Below are 26,365 nucleotides of genomic sequence, written 5' to 3'. Positions count from 1 at the left end.
CTCTACAGAAAATAAGGCTAAAGCCTGGTCCCAAGTAATTTGCATTTTAAAGGCTTAGCACTTCGTGTTGTAATGAAATGAATAATTCACAGGTGTTCAAACAGCCCCAGTAACTTCATGTTCCAGGTTCTGGGTTTTCTCCATGCTCCAGCAAACGGGGCACCCAGCCAGGCTTCAGCCCCACGCCTGCCCTGGCAGTGCCATCAGTCAGTAACGTCCTGCCTGGCCTTCACCTGGGCTGTGTTTGTTTACTGTCGTGCATCTCTGCACCTTTAACCAGTAATGAGCACTTCCAGGGAAGACACTGCTGGCTTGAGCTGTTGCTATGAGCTGGGTTTATCTTTGAGTTCCCCAGCTGGGAAGTGGTGCCTGTTCAGAAATGAGCTCTGTCTTGTAGGAAGAGAGTAAAGCTCTTCACTGCAAGGAAGGCATCAAGGCTCTGGAACACGTCCAGAGAAGGACAGCAGTGCTGTGCAGATCTGGAGCATGGGGCTTATGGGGAGCGGCTGAGGGAGCTGGGGTTGTTGGCTGTGGAGAAGAGGCGGCTCAGGGGACCTCACTGCTCCTTACAACTCCTGATAGGAGGTTGTGGCGAGGTAGGGGTTGGTCTCTGCCCCATATAACAGCGATGGAATGAGAGGTGCTGGCCTCACATTGCACCAGGGAGGCTCAGGTTGGTACCAGAGCAACGTCTGCTCCAGAGAGCGGCCAGGCGCTGGCACAGCTGCCCAGGGGTGGGCAGTCCTTGTCCATGGAGGTGTTCAGAGCTGCAGGGATGTGGCACTGAGGGATGTGGCTGTGGGCTGGGTTTGGGGATCTGAAGGGGCTTTTCCAGCCTGCACTGTTCTGTGATTGTAGAATAGCACACAGTGCTCAGCAGCAGAGGTGGCTGCCCTGCTCCCACCGCACAGTGCTGTGCTCGGCTCATCCCAGCACCTGCACGCTGCCTGGCAGCCAGCAGCAGTCCTGCTGTGCCTCGGTGCGGCTGCTCCGTGCAGGCAGGTGCTGGGGCAGGTGAGGATGTTGCTGTGTCAGTGCTGTGCAGAGGTCCCGTGGTAGCTCTGTGACAGCAGGGCAGGTCTGTGTGCAGCTCAGATGCTGTGTGTGGCACAGCACAAGCTCAGCGTGCCGGGGCTGCTGTTTGCTGTTCATTTTGGTTTGATTGGTTTTTGTCACACGTTAGATGCCAAAGTGAGAAAAATTGTGAGCAGGTGTCAAAACAAGCTGGTGACAGGAGCAGAACTGAGGGATTGATTAATGCACGGTGCACTGAAATGTGCATCTTTTGGCGTGGCTTTCTCATACAGAGATCAGTGTGTGAAGTTATGCACCAAACACCAGGTTCTTTTTAACGGGGACAAATTGCTTCTGTTTGTCAAAACGCCAAGTAATAGCAACAGGAGTTGTATCGTTGTTTGCCCCTCCGTAAAACTTAAGCAGTGGCTTTAGCTCTGTGTTCCTTCCAGCCTTGGCGCAGTGTTTTTCTGCGCTTGGCTCAGCATCTCTGAAGGTATTCCCCCTTCTCCCTTCAGGCTGGAGGGCGATTCTTTCTCCTTTCCAAACCACGGCAGGCCCTGGTGCTGCTGGTGATCTTCTCCAGCTGGGTTTGTCAGTGCCGTGGGCCGCGTTTCCCAGGGCTGAGGCACCGCTGATGGAGAGAGAGCAAACTGGCTCCTCCCTGCCGAAGGTATTTTGGGAGCGCGTGTCTGCTGCTCATCACTGCCAGGACAAAGATAGGACTGTGCTCCTAAAATAGCACTGCGGGGCCACGTGTGCGCTGCAGGCTGCACTGGTGCTTCTACTGAGGAGGAAAATCCAGAGTTTGTTTTCGAGTTACCATAATTGTGTTGACAGTGCTGTCGCGTGGAATGCTATCTTAACTGGATAGTGTATAAATTAGCTGCATGTACAAAGTACGTGCAGATACCACACGCTGCTCACATCACCGTGTAAGTAAATAAAGACCTTGTCAGCTTTTTAAAATGCACATACGTGTAATTGCCTGCATGGTGAGGCAGCCAGGCCTGCAGTTGCTGAGGGCTCCATGTGGGATCGAGTGCAGCACTACTGGTCCCCAGTCTGCTCTTGTGGGTCCCATTTTGTGCATGCATTGAGGACATCATTGCAGGCATTAAGTGCATCTCCGTGGCACTCATCTGTCTAGCTGCCAAGAATGGAGCAGAAGGGAACAGCTTCAGCTCTTTTTCATGAAAGTGTGTTTTCTTTGTTTGCTTATTAAAATTTTCTTCGTGATGCTTGAGTGGAATGAAATGCTACAGCAGAAAGCTGCAGCAGAGCCCACTCTTAAATCTGTAGTTATGATATGTGCAGCATTTTAGAGCTGCAGTAAATAAACATTAAAAAAACCAAGCAAGTTGCATTTTGGTAAGTGCATCTCCAGTTGCTGTTCTTTTGGATAAATTGTTTCTTATGGACCCACAGATGATGAGCGATTATATCAGTGTCCTGTGAGCTGCACCACTGCAGGGTTGGTGTGTGCTCACCTTCACACACAGGAGAGGTGTTGGGTGCACGTACAGATGTGCCTTTTTCCTTTTCTCCCCAGTGTTCCAATGGTCGTTACCAGCCATAGTGAAATGGATGTGAAAGACACTCTTGTTCTTCCTTATGCTGTGGCAAATAGTAAAAGCCCTTTTGGATGAAAACCCAGCTCTTTGCTCAGGGCCGTTACCTGCTGTCCCTGCGGGAAACTTAAGCGTTACTGAATTATTTGGAAAAAGCAGCAGTAAACCGCGAAGCTTAGACTTCATGCTGAATAGTGAAGGCGGTTCTGCCCAAAAATCATTGTCAGACCTCATCAGGATTCTTCTGCAATTAAAAACAAACAAAAAAGCACTGCTCCCAGCCTCCCTCAGGTGCTGAATTCTCTCAGCTCTTCTCCAATCCTCACTTGAAACCTAAATGCTCTGCATCTGTATCAGAAGGGACATGAAGAGTGGAGGATTGAGGGAGCGCTGGTTGGGAGCTCTGAGGGGCGGCTGCACAGCCGCAGGGACGGGCTACTGACAGCAGGGCTGTGGTGGGGCGTGGGAGCCTGCAGTGCTTTCAGATGGCTCCCAGCAGAGAGACTATTCCTGTGGGAAAGGAGATGCAGTGAAACAAACATGATGGAGTGCAGCAGTAGGCGGTGTTTGGTGAAGGGACTGGCAGGAGACGTGCAGCAGTGGCTCTCTGCGGCTCGCAGCTCCTGTGCAGGTGGGGCACAGCGCAGCGCAGCTCTGCACTCCTCAGTGTGAGAGATGGAAAGAGCCAGAACATGCTGTGAGAAATCTCCTCAGCTGTCGATGGGGATTGGGTCCCACGGCACAAACAGCCCCGGGGCTGTGTATGAGAAAAGTACAGGGCCTTTTCCTGTGCCATGCTGTCGATCACACACCGGTCGCTGCCGAGCCCAACCGTTTGTTCACTGCAGCTCTGTGTTCGTTTCTGCATAAAACATGAGATTAACCAACAAGTGGGCAGCCCCCGTTCTTTTTCTGAGAGCAGTCTTTGTTGCCTTCTGTGGCTACACACAAAAAGTATGTGAGGACTTTAATTACCCACAGTTACCGGGTTTAATGTGACTCACTTTTTCACGGAAAAGCATTGTTAATTGCTAATATTGAAAACTTTTCTATTAATTAATGTCAAAATTTTTCCGACGACAGAGCCTTTCCAAGCAGCGCAATAGTAGAAGCTTTGAGTAACTTCGAATACCCGCGTGAGCCCTGATCTTCTAATACAAAAACATCTTTTCTATTTTCCTTCCCCCGAAGGCCCATCTCTCTGAGGCGGATCTGTGTAGCAGCAGGCCGGAGCCGGGCGCTGTGGGGTTACGGATGGCGCCGGGTTTCCCGCCCGGCTCTGCGGTTTCCCGCCCGGCTCTGCCGCTCCCCGTCCCGCGAGGCCGCCGGGCTGCGGGAGCCGCGGTTGCTGTCCGTGGTGCTGAGCTCCGCTCCCCGCGGCTCCGCCCTGACGTCCCGTTCTGCAGCCAGCGACCAGAACGTTGTTTTCTCATTTTTTCTCGAGAGGATAATATCATTTCCTTACTTCCTGTGCGGCTCTGGCACTGAATTAGTCTTCTGAAGCGTCTTGGGAAGCGTCCCAGCTCCACGAGCAGCCTTAGAGTGGCTGAGGAGAGGTGCAGTGCAGCAGGGAGGAATATCTCTGCCCTCCAGTTTGTTTCCTGGAGAAATGGCGTGGCTGCTTTTGCTCTCTTGGTGTGTCAGCGATAATACAACCCGACAGTGCTGTAAGCACATGGTTGGGGACTCTGCCTGCATCTTAGGGCACCGATTTCTACAGGTTTAGTATTGCTATATAAAGGAGTTGTCTGTTGTTTCTAAATTTACTCTATTAATGTCAGAGAGCATGAAGAAAAAATAGCAAAAATAAGCTGACGTTTACAGCAGGGATTGATACAGGGAACAGCCAGTTGCTGCTGCGCTGTTTGCACTGAGCAGTCTCTGAGTGTTTGTTCCTGTATCTGGCTTAATTACTCAAGCACAGAATGTCATCTGCATAGCTGGCTTTTTCCACTTCAGGCATAGCTCCTGTGTGTGTTACGCTGATGGCTCTGATTTCAAGCAGAATCCTGACATTGTCAACACTTTCAAGAAACACAAAGGGGAAAGAAGGGGAAACCAAATTTACCATCCTTGTGGACCGTTGGTGGTATCACAGTGGAGATCAGCACTGGGCTGTGTGCTGCAATGGGGGTGGGTGGGCAGACGGACAGGATAATCGCTAAACTTAAAGCATTGCTCATGTAGATCTAATGTACATAATGTAAACTGAAAGTATCTTTGGTTTGGTGCTGGAGAAGAGCAGACCTGCTGGCTTGACGAGGATCGGTCTTTAATTAAATTGTTCTGTAGTTAGAGGGCATAGAAAGCCATTAAGAGGCACTCTGCTGAGGCTGCTGGGGCGATGTTAATTATTGATGGTTAATTAAAAAGCAAGTAAGAGGAATGTTCTTTCAGGGACTTGAGCGAGGGCTTGGGGTTGCCTGTCCCGTTGTTCTGCGCCCCATTACAACCACGCCCTGGCTCCATTCTGGGTGTTTTGTAGAAGAAGCAATGCGTGTGCTGTAAGGGTTGCTCCCATAGAACACACAGGCTGCTGCAGCTTTCACACTGCAGCCCTTTGCTCATCAGCCGGCCCTGCAGCCCATGGCCATGTTTCTTGTTTTGCCATACCGCTTCACTTAAATCCATCATCCAACACATTCATTTTGGTGCCTATGCAAATTTGTCTCGGCAAATGAGCAAAATAAGTGTTGCTTATTTGTTTTGACAATTACAGTACAATTTTCATTACAGTCCTTCCTCATATACTGCTGAATGTTATGTGGTGTGTTTGGTGTAAACAAAGATGTTCTGCTAAAGTGCGATGCGGTTACTGGAGTTACTCTATGGAGCTGAAGCCTAGTTGCTAAAACCCAAGTTAAAGTATGGTGAACTTCCAGCTTCTCTGGTTTTACATTCATTTTTGCAGCCTGAATGCAAGGAAATGACATAAGTAATGCACAGAGCAGTCAATGAGAACAACTCATTTGAACCTTTGGGAAGTGAGCTAAGAAAAAGGAAAATCAGGGGAAAAAAAATAATGTGTGCGTTCATTTATTTTGAGTTAGAAACTTCAGGTATTACAGCGCATTAACGCTCACGGTGAGCTCTGTTCAAAGCTGTGGCTACCAGCAGTTGTTGCTCACCAGGAAAACGGCCTGCTCTGCCTGATTTTCCTGTTAATCACTTTCTGCCTCTGAGGGATCTATTTTAAAGCCTAAGCCTATTGTGCCAACACGAAAGCAGCTGTAACGTTGTTGTGCAATGGTAAATTGGCAGTGACTTTGCATTTCATAATTAGTTAACAAGGAATAGCTTAGAACGCACGTGTCTTTCAGTGTATCATTAAAATGTGCCTCACATGTTTGACACGCTGTTAATTAATAGGATTTTCCAAAGCAATCAGTGACAGTTTCCATTTTGCCTCACCCAGTTGCCTGACGGACCACTGATGTAGATGGGAGCACATTAAGGCTGCGGCTGGACTTTTATTTATTTACTTATTTTTTCCTGACAAATGCTTTGGGGCTCCGAGCTGACGAGAGGCTCTTCATAGCACAGTGTATAGGTGGTAGCATAGTGAGCACAGTGTACGTGCCCCAGGTCTGTGGTGCAGCCCCGTTCACAGAGGGGCGGGTTGCTGCCCGGAGCTTCGTGGCTGGGGCTGGACGTGGTTGGGGCCATCTCTGTTCCCTCTGCTCACGGTGAAGGTCGTGGCCTCAGTTATTCCTCCACAGAAAACATTTCGAAGAGGTAATTTGAGAAACTATTTCTAGAGATTTGTGTCGAGTGACAGACTTCAATTAAATAGGTGTCCGTTACTTAATGGCAGTCAGAGATGCCGCTTCCGGAAGAAGCAAATCTCCAGCTTCTGAACTAAAATTTGCTTTGCAAGCTAGTAAGATTAGAGGTAGCTTATTCTGCTCCAGTACAAAAGCCTCAAAGAAATTAACGTTTGTCTTTAGAGGCATTTGTTGTTGGAAGTGAGAAACATTCACCTGGGCCTTCTGCAGACGTTCTGCTCTGGAGGAGCTTGCAGTCACAGAGCAGGCTGCAGCGTTTTGTTCTCAGCTCGATATGGAGCTGATTAATCAATCTGCTTTTTGGACTTAATCATGCCATACTCTCCTGGTTTTGGTGCTCTTTTCCTTACAATTCAGGAAATTTTCACACTTTTCCTATCAATCTCAACACCAGCTACTTAGGAAGGGTGCATTCCCCAGAACAGGGAGGTGGGAGCACTGGTGGGAGGGCACCCAGCCTGGGGAGGGGAGGGAAGGAGTGCAACCACGATGTGCCAGCAGTGAGTGCAGCCTGGGTGCAGAGCACAGCAGCCCTGGGGCGGTGGGTGTGCATTTCTGCACGGTCCCTGTGGCCCGTCCCTGATGCTACTGCTGTTCAGGTTTAGGTTATGGTTAGGCAACAAAGAAGAAGAGAATGGGCCCAGTGGTACCGGGTTAGAATCAAATTAGTGTTTTTGCAATTTCCCTTACGTCTTCAGGGTATTTTTATCATCTGCCTCATTCTAACAGCCTTGTCTGAGTCATCTCTTCCCTAGTTTAGATCTGTGCTCCTTTCTGTGCCTATTCCCTGCAGGGCCCGGTTCTACTGAGCACAGCCTGGTGCTGCTCTCACTGAGGCTGTCCGAGGTTATTAAATTACGTGGCAGTTGTGAACATCGGTGTGTTTTATTTAGCAGCCTTCTGAGTTAGCGAGTGTCCGTAATGCAGCAATTCATAATTTATCAGAGAGGTAACAGATAAGGTTTCGATTTAATTATTGTTTGCTTTTGTAGTTGTGAGGTTTATGTGGAGAAACACAGAGGGAAAAGCAGCCCTTCCTGAGCTGCGGGCCTTCTTTGAGCAATGAGATGGGGAACCATTCGGTGCTGCTCCCAGGGCAGGATGGCTTTGCTCCAGAAGAGTTGGCAGGGTCATGTTTGTGCTTCCTAATCAATAGCAACGCTATTAGGAGAGTCGCCCTGTCGGCATTTAAGACGTGCTGTCATTTTCTGTGCTCCTGCCACTTGACTTCCTTACTTAATGAACAAAAAAATGTCTGTGTGGGAACAATGGACAGCTGTACTGCTCATATTATCCCAAATGGTGAATATTATATTTATGATAGAATGATCCAAATATGAGCCATCTGTTATTAAGATGTTCACTTCATAGAGAACGTTTCCTTATCTCATGTAATGTTCACATGAGGTTTTAATCTCTTTGTAGAAAGGATGCTAACTCTGAGAAATTCCTCCAAATTGTACATTTCTTGTTCCTGAAATGTTGCTGAGGAGTTGCTAAAACATTTTGGAACTCACCCCCCTACACAGCTGTGTGCTGTGGGCTCTGCACGGCCGTGGCTCATTGGGGCTCCCAGGGCAGCAGGCAGCTCTGTACAGAGGCAGCTTCATCCAGCTGTGCTGCGGTTACATGCAGAACCCTCAGGTGTGCTGGCCCTGGGCACAACAAGGCACTGCAGGGTGCTCCGGGGCTTGGTGGCTTGGTGATGCTGACATGGACGTGGAGAGAGCTTGTGCCTCGTCCTGCCTTCAGCTTGCGTGGAGCTGCAGTCGCTTGGGCTGAGGTCCTGGCTGGTGACCTGACTAAATCCATTGGGGCAAAAACCTCTAAGAAGTCAATTTGTTGTATGAGGACCTGGCAACATCCAATTTTGCATTGTAGAGTAAGAAGAGCAGAGTCAGGAGTAAGCAGGAGAAATCTAGAGATTTAGAGATAAGGACCCAGCCTTCCTCTTTGGGAGCGTTAAATGTTTTGTGATTGATTGCGTGGGAAGCAGCACTGGAGTCTGAAATGAAAGGGAGCCGTGGAAGATGCAGCAGGTCAAAGGTGGGATGTGTTGAAGGATCCGTGAGCTGACAGCTGCCAAGAATAGAGTGTGCCAGAGAACAGTGAGGTGTGAGGAGGTTTGAATTGATGCTCGGGTAGGGGCTGCGTCTCCAGTGATGACAGTAGCAGCAGAGCTTGGGGCAGACAAGTTGACTTTTGGACAATATTCTGCAATCCTCTGAAATTTTCTATGCTGAGAACACGTGTGCAGCTTGGAGCCCGTTTAAAATCTGGCTTTTCCATCTTCAGAGCCTGTTGAGGTCACCTGCAAAGAAAGTGGATTTTTTGGTGGTGTAACTGATCTCCAGTGCTGTATCCCTGCTGTGCTTACTTCATTTCCTTTACTAAAGAGCATTTTTCATCCCTTTGGTGAGGCTCCATTTGTCCTGTCTGCCTGACCCTCCCAGATGGGAGCTGGGTGCTCCAGCTCAGAGCACTACTCAGGGCCCGCAGCACTCCTGCTCCCCATCTCTTGCTTTATTTGTGTTTTTCAAGAAGGCCACATGTGCTCGGTGGTAATCACAGGCTTTCAGTGCTTCACAAGTGGAAGGGAGTTGAAGGCTTGCTTCCTGAAATAGAAGATGTCAGCAGATACTGTGTGGTTCGGGAGCACATCTTTTATGCAGGCGTCAAGGTACACACAATGCGTGTGATTTTTATTTTTGTTAAAGCGAAAATCTGACTTACAGCAGTGTAGATAATTTACCCTTGTCACCAATTCCTCTCGGGAGATGGCGGGGATGCTGCCTGTGTCCGTGCGTTCTGCCTCTCGCCTTCACTGCCAGCTGATGCTCAGCAGCACTGTGGACGGAGGCGGCAGGAGCTGGAGGTGCTTTGCGGGCTTCAGAAGTCATGGGGACGTTTTTGGTTTGTCCAAATTAAGGAAAAGATCTGCAACGGCGCCTGCCGACTCAGTGTTGTTCCCTAAAGTAATCATCCTTGTATTTTAGAAACTAATTTACGCTGGAAATAATTTCTTAAGAGATTTTAATCACCTCAGCTTGAAGTAAATAGATAAACAAAAATTTAGCGTAGTTCAGAAATGTGTTGACACAAATATTACTTCAGCACATTCTTTGATCTCCTCCATGTGTGCTGCAGGGCACGTAGCAGATGGAAATTCTGTGGGCAACTTCTGTAGTTTTTCCATTTTTGTAGCACACATTAAATTTTGATTCTCATCTCTGACACGGGAAAATTGCTCCTTAACAAAAGGGGCTCATAGTGGTGCTGTGAACCGCAGGCGTGCTCTGGCCGCATTTCGTGCAACTCTAACCTGTTATTTAGAAAATTGCTTTTGTTACTGATAATTGGGATAAAAGGAAGACTATTTGATACTGACCAACCCCAGTTTCTGGGACATTAAGTTCTAATGGACAGATACGGGCTGGTCTTAAAAGACGAGTCTGACATCATCTGGCTCTTATTAACTATTAAACGTTGTTTCTGTAATTCTCTTGGCAACTATAATTGTGTTGCCATAGTTCCTTTGTTAATAGAGCAAGACATTAATGCGTTTTGAGTACTTCTCGCTCAACAGACACAAAAAAATACCTTACGTTTGAAAACGTGAACTGGAACCTCTGATAAGAAGAGGCAGAGTGTGCGTTCTGCGTACGGCTGAGATCCCCGCGGGGCCTGCAGTGCTTCACGTGCCAGACGTGGCTCTGCCCAGGTGCAGAATTGATGACGGTACCCCCGATGGAGCCTGCATTTGGTGAGCTTGTCGGAGCAGTCCTGGAACGGTACGTTGTGTATTTCGGTGAATCTGACCAGTGCTGCCTTCCCACTGACGCAGAAAGTCAAACCCTTGGGGGTGTTCCTGACACCACGGTGCTGGTCTGGCTGACGCGTGCGAGGAGCTGCTCCCAGCCTGGTGTCGGTGAGTCGTGTGCTGGCAGTGCTTACTGTGAAGACCTGGGGGATAAGTCAGTTAAAATCAATTTCCGTCTTCTCGGATGGAAATCTTCAGATTCAGCCCAGACTTATTTAGAGAGGGATCCGTGGGAGATTTATATGGTCGTAAAAGGCTTTTGTCAGTAATTATAGGCTTAAAGGAGTTGTAGCGTTGGGTAGTGACAAGTGGTATTTATTCCATATTTCATTCAATATTGCCAATTACACACTTATTTAAACAACGGAACCATGCAGATAGAGCTGAGTTAAGCTGCCCAGCCGCAGTCCTGGTGAACTCGGCGAGCCCTGGGCTGCTGGGTGCAGCTCTGCACTGCAGGGATGAGGGATGAGCGCAGGGCAGGCAGAGCAGGGCTGTCAGCCTGTGCCTCTGCAGGGTGCACCTGGGTGCCTTCCCTCTGCCCTGGTGCCATTGCAGCATGGGGAAGTCAGCCCCTAGTTGACATGGCAGTGTGAAAAAGATGGAAAAACTGCCTATGTATATGCAACATTTATCCTTCTTGTACGTAAGATGGCTGACTGGTGGTTGGTGACCCTGCCCGTGGCACGGGGGTTGAAACTAGGTGATCATTGTGGTCCTTTTCAACCCAGGCCATTCTATGATTCTGTGACTTCTGGGGGAGAATTTCATGTCTGGAGATGATTCAGCGCCCATCTTTTGTTCTATCATCCTTCCTGCAGATCCGAAGCGGGTAGATAAGACATTGTATAGTCATGGGTTTGGTTTGGTTTTGACGCTGGATGGCATTTGTTCTCTTGGTCTGAATAAGACTGAATCCTTCACTGAAAGAATTGCATTAGAGAAAAATAGTGTGTCCTCCTGAGCGCTGCAGCTGGGCTGGGAGCTGTGTGCGCCCTGGTTCCTCGTGTGCTAAAAGTAGAGAAATCACTCACAGGAATCATTTTCTTAGATGTTTAGAGAAATGCCAAGACCAAAATCTAATGTAATTAGTGGCTTTGTTTCTTTCAGATTTTTCTTCTTCCTTTTTTGATTACGCAGATGGGTTATGAATGGTTACATGCAGTGAATGATGGAGCAGGGTGAGAGCTCGCGTCCTGCAGGCTGTCAGCTCGCTGCGCTGGGAGGAGGGCTGTGAGCTCACGTTCTAAAGCAGCTCAGGGAAAGGGAAAACACTAAGAAGGGGCAAAAAGGCAAGAAAAAAATATCTCCCCCTCTCCTCATGACCCCCAGGCAGCTCTGGTGAGCCAAGCCGCGGTAAGAAGGGTTTTTAAAGTGGGAGGGGTGGACACGGGCTGTGTCCTTGTGGCTTTGCTGGTCGGGATGTGTGTGTGAAGGCTCTGCCGAGCAGACGTGCTGTGTTTGTGCCTTCCTCCTCTGGCAGCACATGGCTTGCCCACAGTGGTTAATTATGGTGTGAAAATACTGGCGTATTAATATAAATATCTCTTTATGTATTTAAAGCTGATGGTGGCTCTTTGAATATACCTGGGTGCCATTAAGCTATTTCAGGAGACATTTAGTCTTCCTGTCGTTATTTTTAGTCAAGAGGAAACAGATTTTGAGCAATTTTTTCTTTTCCCCAGAAGGTAGGAGATTCGTCTTTGCCTTTAGGGAGTAAGGAGAACACTTCATTAAGTCTAACTGGAAAGTGCTCGAGATGTCAGCGAGGAAAGAGGAGGCTGAGAGGAGGAAAAGGTTGCAATTTAATTTATTTATTTATTTATTTATTTATTGGTTTGCTGTCAGTTATCAGAAATTTTTGAAACTGGGAGGTAGGAAAGATGTAAATAACCTGTTCCTAACAGCACGTGTAGCACAGGGGCTGTGTGAGGTGCAAACAAACGTGGTGCAGCCTGCAGAAGGTTACAGACAGGCAGGGAGGGCAGGCAGTGCATCACCTGCACATGGGAGAGGACTTTAATTGCAGGGATCAGCGCTGTGCTCACCTCTGTTCTAAGGTGGAACGATTGCAGAGATGAAACTCAGCCCTTTTATCTTGGGGGGGTCTCGCATCAGTTTCAGTGAACATAGGACTTCTTGGAGCTCGAGTTGTGCATTTCAAGCTTGCATTTAGTGCTCTGCATAGGGGATCATTCCTTCACACACACGCTGGGTGCTGCACTATCACACACAGCCTGCTTTTCCTTACTTCCCTGTGTAAGTCTCAGCTCGCTGCCCTGCCAGGGGCCAGCAGGGATCCTGCATCCTGTGACGAGGGCTGGCGGTGCTGGGGAGTCGGTGTAAATCCGTGAATTCACAGCATTGTTGGTTTTAATCTCTGTAATTTGCTTGTAATGAGAGGCAGACGCACGCTCCTTCCATGCAGCTGCTGCAGCGCTGAGCTCCCAGCTGTGTGCTGACCTCTCCTGAGCTTGGCTTATTTTTTCCTTTCCTTTTTTTCATTCCCGTCAATCGTTTTTAATGGAAACATTTGCAGTGTGTAGCTGCCACGTAAGAACAACATCCTTATTTAAGAAGGAATTGCTTTAAATCTGGTGCATCAGCCGATAGATAATCTGGAAGGTGAAATGCAGTGACATGTAAATGGAAAGTCCATCAAGTCCAGATGGCACAATTTTCTCTTGTTTGTCATTGTTACACTGATTATGGCTTTTCCCTAATACATCTCATCGTTGCTTGCTGCTCCTGCAGTGTTGCTAAGGCTCCCAGGGGGCACTGAAGGGGCTGGGACTGAGGCCCCAAGGTATGGCCATATAACGTCGTGTCTGCACCGTCCTGTGAATGAGAGCTCGTCTGGAGACCAGAGGTGTTCTGAGCAGATCATTCATGTTCCCACCGCTCTCTTCCATTCCAAGACGGACCCAGGACCTGTGCATAATGGAGAGTCCAGCAGCGTGTAATGTCAGTACACGTGGCTCAGACAACATTCGCATCTTTTTTTCCACACACAGTGTCATAGGAAAAAATAATAATTACAAAGGCACAGGTGGAACTTGTTGACACCTGTGTATTATAGACTTCTCACTTCTAGCGGGAGGAGAGAAATGCAGACTTGGAAGAGAAACAACAGGAGAAAGGAGGAGTGAGCAGCAATGGGCAGGGAACGGAGGGGACAAGAGAGGGCTGATTAAGGCTGACTAAAGCTCTGTTTTTATTCCTGCATGTGGTGCTGAGGCCGTGCCGTCCAGTGCTTTAGAAATTCTCTGCTTACTCACATGCACACCATAGCACGTCAGTGTCCAGAACAGGAGGGTTCCATCATCTTTGCAGGCATGAGTGTTTGCAATTTATGTTCTGAGTAGGACCTAATGGGGCTGACCCAGCGGTCTTTCAGCGATAGGGAAGTGCAAGAGAGCTGCTTATTAAAAGGATTTGGTTTGGAAACTGTTCTGTGCTGGTGTGGGAGGTGCTGGTTACACCTCTGTGCTGGCAGAAGGCACTGCCTGTGGGCGTTGGGCTTCTTGGCCCCGCAAGCAGCCAGCCCCCGCCGGGGACGTGCTGCTGGGCAGAGCGGGGCACCGTGTGCCTGGGGGGCTGCGGTGCCGGGCCCAGCGCGGGGGCTCTGCCCCATGGCTTTGGGGCTTTCCTTGGGTTTGGGGTGCCGGGCCGTTTGCCTTGCGGTGATGTGGGAGAGGGGATGAGGGAGCACGGCCGGGAGCTGCTGGATGGCACTGGGCCGCTGCTGCCGGGCTGCCCTGCGTCTGCACAGCTCTGTGGGGTGCGGGGCGGCACTGCCGGCCGGAGCTGGGCTGCTCTGTGCCCCTGGTGGTCCGAGCAGCTCCCAGCCCCTCGCTGAAGGGCTCCGTGTGGCGGCACAGACTGGCACAGGGCCCGCTCTGCCGTGGGCGGCCCTGCAGGCACAGTCCCTTTGCTGCTGGGAGGCCTCTGGGGCTCGCAGGTCAGTTTGAGAGAGCTTTTTAAGAGGTGATTTCCTCACTGTAAGTACTGTCAGAAGAGAATTTCTGTAGGCCCTGAAATTTGGGGGAACAGAATCCCTGTAGGCACCGGTGCTGGCGCTGATGTGCACTGTGGGCAGCAGAGCTCAGTGGGAGCAGGGATCTGCCGCTGGGCTGCTGGCTGCTCGCAGAGCCTGGAAAATGGCGCTTCAATTCACTGCTGCGCTTTGGGGCTCCTTGTCAAGCCTCTCAGAATAAGAGCGGAGTGGATGATAGTAGTTTAAAAATGGCATCCTGTTTGGTGGAAAATACCCCCAAGTTTGGGCTTTTCTGATGGCGGCAGTTATATTCCGGGTTCATTATTTTTCCCTGACAAGTCAGATAACACTGGTGCAATAATAATGAGCAGATGGAAAAAAGATTTTATTAAATAAGTCAGTGCAAATTGGAAAAAGAAAATAACCAGGAGAGCAACATATTGCTGAGTGTTTATTAAATTATTTTAGAAATAACAAGATTTGGATTCATACTATTCATCAGTAATATTCTGATACGGGTTGGATGGCTTGAAGTCTTTCTGTTTGCAGGCTCTTACTGCAGGTAATTTGTTTCTCAGAAAGCAGCCCTTCCAGAGGTGCGTTTTTAGTACCTTAATCTTACAGCCTGATGCCGTAACAAATAGCTGAACTGACTCTTGAGAGCATGCATGCATTCTGCTGGGAGCCCTGCTGGCTTCCTGCTGCTGTGGCCAAGGCATCCCACATGCCATGGCAATGGCATCATCAGCTAGCAGAAGTTCTTGCTTTCCACATGTGCTGATCTCTCTTCACTTGACTGCTGTACCCGCCTCACATTGAATAGAGTTTCATGGATGGAATAATTTATTTTGTTTAATGTATTCTTAAACTGAGGCTTTATGTTTGTTAGTCTTTAGAACAGTCCATTTCGAAATGCATATAAGTGAGGGTTTTTTGACTTGTTTCTCAGTTTGATCCTCTTGAAACCAGAGCCAATGGTGGCTGGATTTGGAAGCCCAGGAAATGGAGTGTTTAGTTGTTATCTTGTGAAACATTTTCCTTTTTCCCAGCGAATGTTACTGGTTTGTTGTAGATTTGGAGAAGTAAGTTGTCTGCACAGAGTCTGTGCTACACAGTATGGCTTCCAGAACATTTTGTTCTTGGTTTAGACAACGCTGAAAAAGTTGAGCTCAGCTCTACAGGAGTCCTAATTATCTCCATTGGCGTATGTGCAGTGCAATCATTACACGTGCGTTGCTGGGTGTAGCTAAGGAAGGAGGAATATCAAGTGCCACCTGGCTGCACATCATTAATTTTAAGGCAAGAGTTGGTCCTGCTGTGCGTGAGGAGTTGTGCCACTACAGCATGAACTCTCCTGACAAGAGTTAGTGTGAGGCAAGCGTTACGAGTTAGTAGGAGTTGATGTTCAACTGTTTGCTGCTGAGCTGAACAGTTGGTTTGAATCAAATGCGAGCTTGGCTTGTGTGCAATGCCGTTATCAGCTGCTTTTACCGAGGAGGTAACCCTCACCTCAGTGTGCTGCAGAACAAAGCGATGCTGCAATTAGCGCACTGTGCACAGTCCTCACTGCAGCCAGGCGATGTCCCACGGAGCTGCAGTGTGTCTGAAGGACCGTGTTCTGCCACGGTTCCTCTGCCCGTGCCGCATCTGTGCCCTCTGCTGCCAGCAGCCAGCTGTGTGCTGTGTAATGTGCTGTGTAATGCTGCGCGTCCCTGTGCTCGCGGCCTGCGCCCCGTGTGTGAGCTGGCACCTTCCAGAGCCCCACGGGACAGTCGTTGCTCAGTGGGCAGTGGGAAGGGCTCCTACTGACTGCTGGGCAGCACCGTGCCCAGACTGCCGCTGCCTCTGTGGGCACAGCTCAGCTTGGACCTTGGAATTCCCAGGCTGTTGGTGGGCGTCTTCCCTCTGCTCCGGGCCTCGATCCCTGTGGGAGATGGAGCCGGGCCTGCAAGCAGCAAGGGTAGCTGTGCTCAGGGTTCACGCAGTGGCTGTGTAAGGTGAGACCCCGCTGTGCCAGTTCCTGTGCGTGTGACACACGGTGAGGGGCACGCTTTGCACTGAGAGCTTTCAGCCTGCAGCACAACGCCAGGGCAGCACGTGCTGGGTGAGACGCGTGGCCCGTGGTGCTGCGTTGCTCCGCCTCCTCTGCGCCCACCAGGCTGCGCTCCTTTGCCCTCCCGGCTGTGTGGTGCGGCCCGCGGTCATCTCAGTGCCGCAGGGGCTGTGCTCAGCCCGCCGGACCAGCGCTTCTGGGCGGGGTTGTGGAGCCTGTAGGCTCAGCGTGATGCAGCAGCATGAAAAATGCAGGGAGTTGAAAACTGTCCCGTCCTCATGTGGAGCAGAGTATGAAAATAGAAACGTTGGGGGGAGCACAAGAAATGTATGTTAATTGTTCTCTGGGATGAGGCTGACCTATTTCTGCAAGTAACTTTGACTGCTAACTCTGGGCAAGGAAAAGACGCTTTGTGAGCGGTAAATAATTCAGTACCGTTGCAGTGATTAACACAGAAGGAGCTGCAGAGGGGATGGCAGTGCACGAAGCCGGGCAGCCGGCCCTTTGCATCCCTCCCGTCCCGCCTGTTCCCTGCAGGAAGGTTCCCACTGGGAGCAGCAGGGAGATCCGTGCTGTGCTCGCTCCCAGGCAGGGGCACTGCAGGCAGGAGCAACTTAGATGGAGGGCTGAGGTGGTTCTGTGAAAAATTCTATGCTTGTTGTATTACACAGCACCAAAAACTGGCAAATGCCTTAAGAAGCGTGCTGGAGAATCACATCTCCTCCTGCTCTTAATGCACGTACGCTGTGTTGGTGTGTGCTGTGAACCTTCCCTGCCCTCATGCTGCGCTGCTGAGGGCTCACAGTGCTGACACCTGACTGCCAGCTTCCCAGAAATTTCAAATAAGGCAATTAAGTTCGGTTGACAAATTGCTTCCTCTCAGAGCAGTAGCAACTGCAATAATTATTTTTCCACTCATCTTTATAGCAGAATTTCAGAAAGCTTCCTGCTCTAAGTGGGAGTAAGGTAAAACCTGCATGCTTTTCCAACACTGTCCATTTCTGCCTGTGCCCTCCAGCTGTACAGCCACAGCCACCTGCAGCCCGAGAGGCCCAGGGGCAAAGCCCGAGGGAAGTGCTGCTGGGGCACCTCACAGTGCTTGGTGGGACCTCTGCCGTGGCTCAGAGGGGCACCTGTGTGTCCTCTGGGCAGAAGCTCCAGCCAGCAGCTTCTGTGTCAGCCCTTTCTGCTTAAACATGGGTTTGCATGAGTTTAGCTGTAACCCACACTGGTGTTGCCACGCTTCAATGCCAGACTTCATCTGGCGTTGCTGGATTGACTTAAATATTGCACAGCCCAGGCACAGCTCGTGGGGTGCCGCTCAGCCCCTGATGTGCGTGGGGTTGCGGGGTGCTGCAGTTCCATTTTGGATGAGGAGCCATGCAGCAAGGCTGGTGTCCTACTGCACTGCAGTGGGTGGTGGGAACTGCCCCTCTGTGCCTGCAAATGGTCCAGACTGGGCTGCCTTCGCTTCCATTGCACTCTGAGTACCTTGCTGGAGGCTTTGGAGGAGCATCACTCTGGGAGGGCAGCATGAGGGCCAGGCATGGAGCAGTGGGGGCTCAGATGTGCAGCCCCAGCTCTTACCATGTTTTCAGGAAATTATGGAATGTACTTGAGCAGTAAGAGTGAGAAGATGCTGCTGTATAAGCTCGCTCCAGGTTGAGGTGGCTTGAGTTATACTTTAGTCCTGGTGTCATTGAAAATGAAAGCAGACTGAAATGAAAGTTGAGTTTGTGTGAGACAGTAAAAAGGAAGGGAAAGTGTTAGAAAGATAAAACCTGGAAAAGGACAGGTTGTTTGGCTGCTTGGTGTGAATACTGCTGGGTGCCTGAAGCTGACTCATGGAAACAGGCTGTAAGAAAGCCCACCTTCGGGAGAAGGTAGCCCTGGTGTTTTTGCTGGGGCTGATGGGCTATGGGGAGCTTTCAGCAGCACTTTGTGACAGCCAGCGCCATTCCTGGCTTTGCAGAGCTTGCAGGAGAGGGAGAAGCTGCGGCTGACCTGAAGTGCTGGCAGGGCTGGTGGAGCTCAGTGCTGGAGCACAGAGGTAACAATCACGTTGTGCTGTGGTGTCACTGATAAAGATGGATCCTCTGGACTCAAATGTGTTCACGTAGACTTTGTCTGAACAGATTTCTTTTCTTTTCCCCCATGTCAGATTTTATCTTTTATTGACTTAAAGCCAGCACAAACCTCAGCAGCCTGCTGTGTCCCTCAGATTTTAGGCAGGAGAGCAAGCTCTCACATCTGCATCAAATTCATGATCCCAAGGGACTGTAAGAAGATGCATCGTTGATAGATATTGATTTGTAGTGCTAACTGTCGCCGTAACTTCCATGGAGATGGAGATGGAGATGAGCTCAGAGCAGTGCCTTGGGCACAGCCCCAGCCGGAGTGTGTTCTCTGATCTTATGGCTGATCCTGAAATAGAAGGGAGCTCCAGGCTGCAGAGCAGAGGTCAGGGCACAAACACCCTGTGTGTGTGTGGCTCCAGTGCCGCAGCTGCCGCGGGGGCTGAGGCTCATCCGGGCGGATTTATGCTTCTCCATCTCTTGATTTAATTTTGGAAATGATTCTTGAGCTTCAAACATCCACAATTTTATTATAAATGTTGTTTGCGTTCACTTTTTCTTGTTCCTTGTGCTTTCTGTTTCATCATGAGCCCCTGCTGGCATGCTGCTTAGCCCGGAGCTAGGAGCGCTGCAGCTGCTTTGTTACAGTGCCAAGGTTTCTTCTTGCACACAGTATTCCTTCACTGTCTGCATTTGATTTCTGATGACAAGGTGTCTGCATCCTCCTATGAGAACTCTTTGACTGCCTTAACCTGGGTTGGTCACCAGCCTTGCCCCAAGAGCAAAGCATGGTGAGAGCAGTGGCTGGGCAGCGTACATCACCAGCTTTCAGTTTGAAATGGAGAGAGCAAATTGCCCCAAACTTTGTGTTTGGCCAAGTTTTCAAGACTCATTTCTTTAAGTTTTTTTGTTTTTTTTTTAAATGTCAGTGCTCCCCATCAGACTCCACTGGGGTAGAATGCTCTGTGCTGTGGCCCCAGGGCAGAAGGTGGCCCTGTAGCATGCCTTGCCACATCCCTACACGCAGTGAAAAATGAAATTAAACTGAGAAAGGAGATTCAGTGTTGTGTTTTGCAATTTCTGTTGGAATAAATTTATCTAAAACTACTTGGTCTTACTGAGGGTCAGAGGTGCAGCTCAGCACTGAGCACAGTGCAGCCTGGGTGTGGTGTGAGGCACCCACAGCCATCCATCCATTTGTCTTTTATAGCATATGTTGCAGAAGCATTAAGTAACATACAGCAGATGCTTATTGCTGGTGTTATATTGCTATAAATGTGCTATAAAGCCATTCCTTTTTGATCAATTTTAGTTATTTGAAACACAATTTCCTGAGCTGGAGGCTGCATCCAATCTGCCCGTTAGACAAAATGTGGAGTTCGAGCTGGATTTTAGTTAGATTTGTTTTGCAATGCAAAATGCAGAGCCCTCAATGAAGGAGGGCTGCGTGCATTTCAGTGGCAGCTTTCACCATGGGTGTGATGTTCATCCAGGGCTGGATGTGTGCCGGGGTTCCCCGGCTCCGTGGGCCCCTCGTGCCCCACGTGCAGCCCTGCCAGGCTGGCATCGATGTACAGAAACTGCACAGACAGAAAGGGAAAGGTGAGTGGTGAGGAGGCTTTCTCTTCTGTCCCATTTGGCTTGTAGGGAGCCTGGCGGATGGACGTGGTGGGCAGTGGGGTCTGGAGGGCGGTGGGTGCCAGCAGAGGCATGTGGGGAGCAGGGTGTGCAGGGGGGTGTGCCAAGAGATGTTTTGTTCCTTCTTTTTTCCCTTTGTGGCTGGAACATCCAAACTTGGTAATTAGAATGGAACCGCCCTGGGATTAAATGGCTCAAATAACCTTCCTGATCCTTTTGTTCTATTCTGGGAGAAATAGCAGAGAGAGATGAAGAAAAATAATTACTGGTGCTGTGGAGCAAGAAGCAGTGGTTACCCTGCAGCACTGGCCTGTGCTGACAGCAGCTGTGCGGGAAGGAGCGCATCAGAGCTGCAGCACAGCAAGCCCTGCTCCGTCCTCCTCCTGTCCTGATTCACACCAGGCCAGGGCAATGCCTCAGCAGGGCAGCTCGTCCCCACAGGTCCAGCTTGCTGGGTCTCACGCTCACGGAGGCCTCCCAGAGCTGCTGCTGTGAAGGCAGTTGTTTTCTCTGCCACATGAGCCTTCCCTTCAGAATCATGCATCCAAACCTGGATGTCCTTCAGTATGAGTTTCTGAAATGTGCGTCTGCTCCAGGTAACAGATTTCAGGTTTGTTGCAATGACACATCCAAGGAGCTGGAGTAAAAGCTCCTGTTGTGCCTCACAGGTCTCTAGAGTCCTTCAGCCCAGATACGACAGTGGTGATCAAGTGGCATCAGCTCTGCCCTCCTGCAGCCTTGGTGCACTGTCAGGGTGACAGGTTCCCAGTGAGGCTGGCAGCAACTCGGTGCCCAGCAGCAGCAGGAACACAGCCAGCTCAACTTGGTGGCCCCGTCCATCCTTACTTTGGCCACACATGCAACCAGCACTCTTCTCTTCCAAGTGAGTGGTCAGTGTTGGCTTTGTTGCTGTGATCATCATCTTTAAGAATAGTTACTCTGTACGTAGACCTGAAATAGTGTGTTTAATACGCAGACAGATGCATATCCTCAGCAGCATCTAACAGAGAAAACAGCAGTTCAGATGCAAGCTGTAGAAATGTGCTAAGCATTGCATCTTCCCTTGCACACTGCCTGCCTGGAGGAAGTGCCTCTGCAGCCATCAGGTGCTCTCCTTGGTTGTGCTGTCAGTGGTGTGGTGGGGGAGCATAGAGGAAGGCCTCTGAAGGCTCAGGTTTGGAAGCAGAGCTCAGCAGGTGTGGAGCAAACCCAGAGAGAGCAATGAGTGCAGAGCATCCCCAGGCACAGCCCTGCATGGGATGGGTTTCCAACCTGCCTCTTGGCTGGTTTGAGGCAGCCCAACTCATCACACTATGCTTACATGGGTAATAGATTTCCCTTCCTTTGGGGAGCAGCATCTAAGGACGGTCTTGAGTTGGTGCTGCTTGGAAGCTGTGTAGTGAGCCATACCAGCACAGCACAGGCCAGGTACCAGGATCAGCAAGAGATTTGCTGAGAGGCAGTATCCTTCTGCAGTGATTTTCGTGTCTGAGCAGTAAGAAACAGAACGCCTTGTGTGTTGGCCCCAGGCGCTGGTTGCTCATTTCAGTATGTACTGGGCATCTGGGCACAGCAGGGAGTGCTGCAGGCCTTGGGGATGTGCTGTGCTGCAGGGCTGGGGGTGCCATCAGTGCTGTGCAGCTCAGCCTGGCACTGTGTGTGCAGGGAACTGTGTGCTGTGGGCTCTGCTTCTGGCCAGCACCACCAGGAGCTCATCCAGCCCTCTGCACCCACAGGATGCTCGGCTGGGTGCTAAGGAACAGTCAGGTTACCTCTCGGGGTTATTGTTGCCAAGTACTTTAATTAATTCAGCAGAATTAGCACTGGCAAAAGAGATGGGATGCCACAAAGAAGGTGCTGCGTTGTTCACAGCCGTCTCCAGTGCCTCCTGAATTTGTTGGTGCAGAAGCAGATGAATGTAATACACTGGCACATATTTGGGAAGCATCCTAGCGAATATAAACAGTATTTTTTCATTAATTAGGAAGGGTTCACGGCCGATGTCAATAATCCAGTGTCCCTAAGGTGTCTTTGCAGTTGGTTTGTATGGTATATTTGATTCCTTACAGAGTCAGGGACTCGTTTTTCATCATGCAGTGATTTATTGGTTTTACATGATTTCAGAGCTGCTTCCTAATGGTATGTTTGAATCCTCAGTTTCTAAACACATTCATTTCTAGCACCGGGCCTGTATTATACCTTTAATTTCTTTCATTATCTACCAGCATTCCCTGAATTCCTGGGTAGTTAATGCTCCCTTGGGTTTCCTGACAGCCTCTATTCAGATTTCCATCTTTCTCTCCATGTAATCTCCTCTACAGACGTGGGTAAGGGAAGCAGCCCCGCGTGCCGGGCGCTGTGCCCTGCCATGAGCTTTGTGCCATGCAGCCCCCATGGAGCTGCTGCAGCTGTGGGGCCTGGCACTGTTCCCTGCTGCACTGCACTGCCCTGCCCTGCACTGCACTGCCCTGCCCTCTCTCCACCAAACCCCTCTGTGTTTCAGGCACATCTAACCTCAATCCCTGTCTTTGGTTTTCTTGATCTTTCCAGTTTTATTCTCCATTTTGAGAGCTTTTCATTCCAAGCCCTTCCCATCCCTCCTGCTGCCCTGCTTCTCTGTCCCGCCCCTCTCAGCAGGCTTATCTTCCATTTGGGAACTTGCCGTGGGTCTCCATTTGCACTGAGGTGTTTGCCTTCCTTACAGGTCTTTATGTTCCTTTCCCGTCTGCCTGAAGCCCTCGACCTGAGATCTGCCCCAGGCCCAACATCTGCTGACCCCTCTTGTCTCAGTGGCTCTCAGGACGTTCCCACCTGCCTGCAGTGCCCCTTGCTGCCCTCTGACTGCAGTGAGGAGGGCCCTTCCCTCTGCCCGTAGGACGTGGGGCCGATGTGAGCTCCTGGCTGTGGGCCGAAGCTCCTGGCATGCCGTGGCAGCAAGCTTTGTGGTTCCTGTGGCCACGTGTTAATGTTTCTGCATCAATTACTGTGGTGTTTTCTCCCAGAGCGAGGTTGCAGTAATATAATAGGTAGACAAACACTATGAATTATGCCAACGTATAGAAATGCAGTGGTAGAGAAAGTTAATTGTGCTGAGCTGGTCCTACAGCTTTGCTGTTAGAAGAAAGCTATGTCTGTATACGGTGTGATGTCTCTGGCACTGTTGAGAGTCATTCTCGGGGCTCAGTCTTCCCCAGTTTTACTGTTGAAGCTGGAAAACACGCAGATAAGCAGTGACAGACTGGCTCTGTCCTGAAGACGTGATGTTTAATTTTCTGTCTTCCTCAGACACGAGGGTGCTGGGTGCAGGGCTGCTAGCTGCAGTCATTGCTTTCCTAGGAAGGGCACCAGGCCCTGATGTTGGGCTTGCACACGGGGTCTGCTGAGTGCGAAGTCTTACAGTGCTTTTTGTCTTGTCGTACTTTTGGGTATTTCGTAAAGAAATACAGAATAAACAGCAACAATCTCAAAAACATTTGCAAAGTGCTGCTCCTATGCTTTCCTCCCTCAAATGTTGAGGTTTGCTTTTTACTTACCGGGATTGCTTGCTAATTCCTGAAGAAAATAATGGGACTGGAACACGTGCACTTCAGATCAGCAGAGCTGTATTAAATTTATTCACAGGGACACATTTGCTGACAGGCCCAGGGGCCTGGTAAATGTTCATACCTCGATTTATTCCTTGACTACCAACCGGAGCTTAATCAGGATCAGCTGTAGTCATGGATACGTGAAAATGACAGTTGGGGTTTTGTTTTTGAAGCAGCAGTGCTCTTCTATGCAGTATTCCAAACAGTTTTGAAGAATTGTCAGGCTGTCCGTCGGGCTCATGCGACACGAGCACTGGCGCATGACCGCTGTACTCGGGTTTCCTCTGAGTATTTCTCGGTTCAATTCATGGATTTGCTTGCGTGTGGGATCTGTTGCCCACGGTGCCTCACACTGCATGCTAGGAGGCTGGATTTCAGCATTGGTGCATTAGCAGGTCGTGGCCTGGCTGCGTGTTGCTTGCTGCTGGGGTGGCAGGAGAGCCTCGGTGCAGTGCTGTGTGGCTGCAGCCCCAGGCCGTGGTCCCGCGGTGAGCAGCCCCCCGTTCTGCCCCCGCTGCCCCTGCCCACATCGCACGGCTTCCCAGCCCGGCGCCGCTGAGCCCTGCTGGGGCAACTGCTCGTTGCTCGTGGCAGAGGGGGGGAGATGGCTTCTGTGTGCCGGGGGCTGAGGGAGCATGGGGAGCCCCGCCGCTGTGCGCCTCCCACGCTGCCCTTGGTGGAGCTGCCGGTGGGGGGCTGTGTAGGCAGCTGGCCAACGTGCTGTTTTCCATTTCGTTTGGCAAAATTGTCAGAGTTCTTCTGCAGAAAATGTCCCACAGAAGTGACAATAACAATATTTTGGATATAAGCCGAGCAGAAAAGGATAATAGGAACTCCGCAGGCATGTGTAGGCTTTTGATTCATCCTCAGAGATGACAGATGTGCATTTACTGGAGGTATGGGAGTGGGACTCTGAATATTTATGGTGAATTCTTTGCTCCCACTCTTCCTGTGTGATTTTTGCTCTGCTCTCTGTTCAGCGCGCTCTTCCCATCCGTGTGTCATTCCTGCTGGAAGCCCCACAGCTGCTGTCTCCCTGTCCCACTGCAGCGCTCCTGGAGGGGCAGGCGGTGGAGCGGAGGCTCCTTCACCAGGGCAGGGTCTCAGGGGTGGTGGGCGGGATGGCAGGGCAGGGTCACGGGGGGGACACAGGCATCGGGGAACGAGGAGGCAGTTTGTGCACAGGACCGGTGCTGTGCCCGTTGTATGGGCTTTTGTGGCAGTATTTCTTCCTTCGTTTCTCTGCAAGGCTCTCTGCTTGTATTGCACTGGGAGTTGCCTCACTCTTGGTACAAACAGGCATTTTTTATTTATTTAAGACCAGCATTAGATCAGGTCACAGCAACTGGTTAGAGGAAGTGGTTTGTTTGCAAATTGATGACAAAGGCAGTAACTGAAGGGTTAAATCCAACCTGTCCTCTCCTGTCGTGGCTCCTCATGCGGCTATGGAACAGGTAGCAGATCTGGTGCAGGTGGGTTTGCACGTGAGGAGAGTGGCAGTCAGCACCCATCTGCTAATTGTTGTCCTATGGAAAGCACAAATAAAGCACCAGCTGAATGTGCACAGCAGAGACGTGGGGAGCAGGGGGAAGGAGGGGAGCGAGAGCTGGCTCTGTGCTGATGTCCTGGCCCTGTCCTCCTTTCTGAGCTCACACAGTTTGTGGTGCTTCTGTGAGACCCCTCCACATTTGGGAGGGTTTGCTTAGCAAACTGTCGCAGGGTGTTTGTTAGCAACTTCAAGCAGGTAAAAACAGACCACTGGAAGAAAAGCGAGCAGTGCTCTGCATCTCCATGTGAGGAAAGGCGGTGATTTTTGGTACAGCTCAACCAATGCTCCTCACTTGTCTCCCCACCTTCTTTTTTAGCACGAGCTCTTTGCAATAAAGCACTTACAAATTTAAATTCTTTTTTTCTTTATCTTGTAGTGAACTTTGACCACTTCCAGATTCTCCGGGCGATTGGGAAGGGAAGCTTTGGCAAGGTAGGCTTTTACACTCAGCTCTGACTTTCCTCCAGCATTTCATCGGGTAATTGCTGTTGAGTACTTACAGCTTATTGAAACGGTTTTGGTGCTGAAATTAATTATTTTTATCGTGGGATGGTTGCTGCTGAGTAAAAACACAGGAAAAATGCCTTCAGGAAAACACTTTGTTGCCATGAAGCATTGCTTTAACTCTTGGCATCTTGGTGAACAGCTGTATTTTACAATGCCGCACAGTTCTGACCATTTTATGGCAGGTATTTGTTATGTTTTCCTTTTCCTGAGGAGGTTTGTTGTTAGTGAGAGTAGGCAGTAGGGCAGGAGGAGCTGGAAGCGGTGCTGGGGGGCTGGCGGGGCTGGCATGGTGCAATCAGAAGGGCTCTGTGCAGCCCCAGGCAGCTCTCCCACTCAGAAATGAATTCTGCCTAAGAGTTTTTGTTGATTTTTTTTTTTTTTTTTAAATAAGGTTCTTTTTGCCAAGTATGTGGGAGAAGGTGGGAGAGGATGATCAAAGAACTGGATAGCTTGGGAAGTCAATTAGTTTGATTTGCTGGTTTATATTCCTTTTTTGTTCCCTGTTTCACCGACTCTGTATTTGCTGCTTTTATCACAGCATTTTACACTGTTTATTTGAAGTGAAAGCTGAAAGCTCAGTATGCATGTATGAGACTTCATTGTGGTGTTACTGTTTCACAGTTATTTTGTCACCTGCATTCTACTGTGTCCCAGCAGTAGTTGTACCCTTCTCTTTAGATGAGACATCTGCACCCGAGAGACTGGACAGGAGCCATGGGAGCAATAACCCTGGTTGTGGTTCATGACAGTTGCTGAGTTTGGTTGTCGT

General features: G+C 49.9%; 1 protein-coding gene across 6 annotated transcripts in view; it reads left to right on the top strand.

Moving 5' to 3' along the window:
- STK32C (serine/threonine kinase 32C) overlaps positions 1 to 26,365 on the top strand; it is a 65,612-nt gene that overhangs the window by 7,525 nt on the left and 31,722 nt on the right. For 5 of the 6 annotated variants that reach the window (XR_014884893.1, XR_014884892.1, XM_085230095.1 and 2 more), the window contains exon 2: positions 25,466 to 25,521. The exons of the other annotated variant lie outside the window; for it this stretch is intronic. Coding sequence is in view for 3 of the 5 variants with exons in the window: in XM_085230095.1 (XP_085086221.1) it covers positions 25,466 to 25,521 (56 nt within the window). In the remaining 2 variants the exon portion in view is untranslated. The remainder of the gene's footprint in view (positions 1 to 25,465; positions 25,522 to 26,365) is intronic. 6 annotated transcript variants of the gene reach the window in all.

This window comes from Meleagris gallopavo, chromosome 8, assembly GCF_905368555.1.
Source record: "Meleagris gallopavo chromosome 8, MGAL_WU_HG_1.1, whole genome shotgun sequence".
NCBI classification, from domain to species: Eukaryota; Metazoa; Chordata; class Aves; order Galliformes; family Phasianidae; genus Meleagris; species Meleagris gallopavo.
The sequence above is the reverse complement of the archived record's forward strand: the minus strand, read 5'-3'. Positions and strand labels throughout refer to the sequence as shown.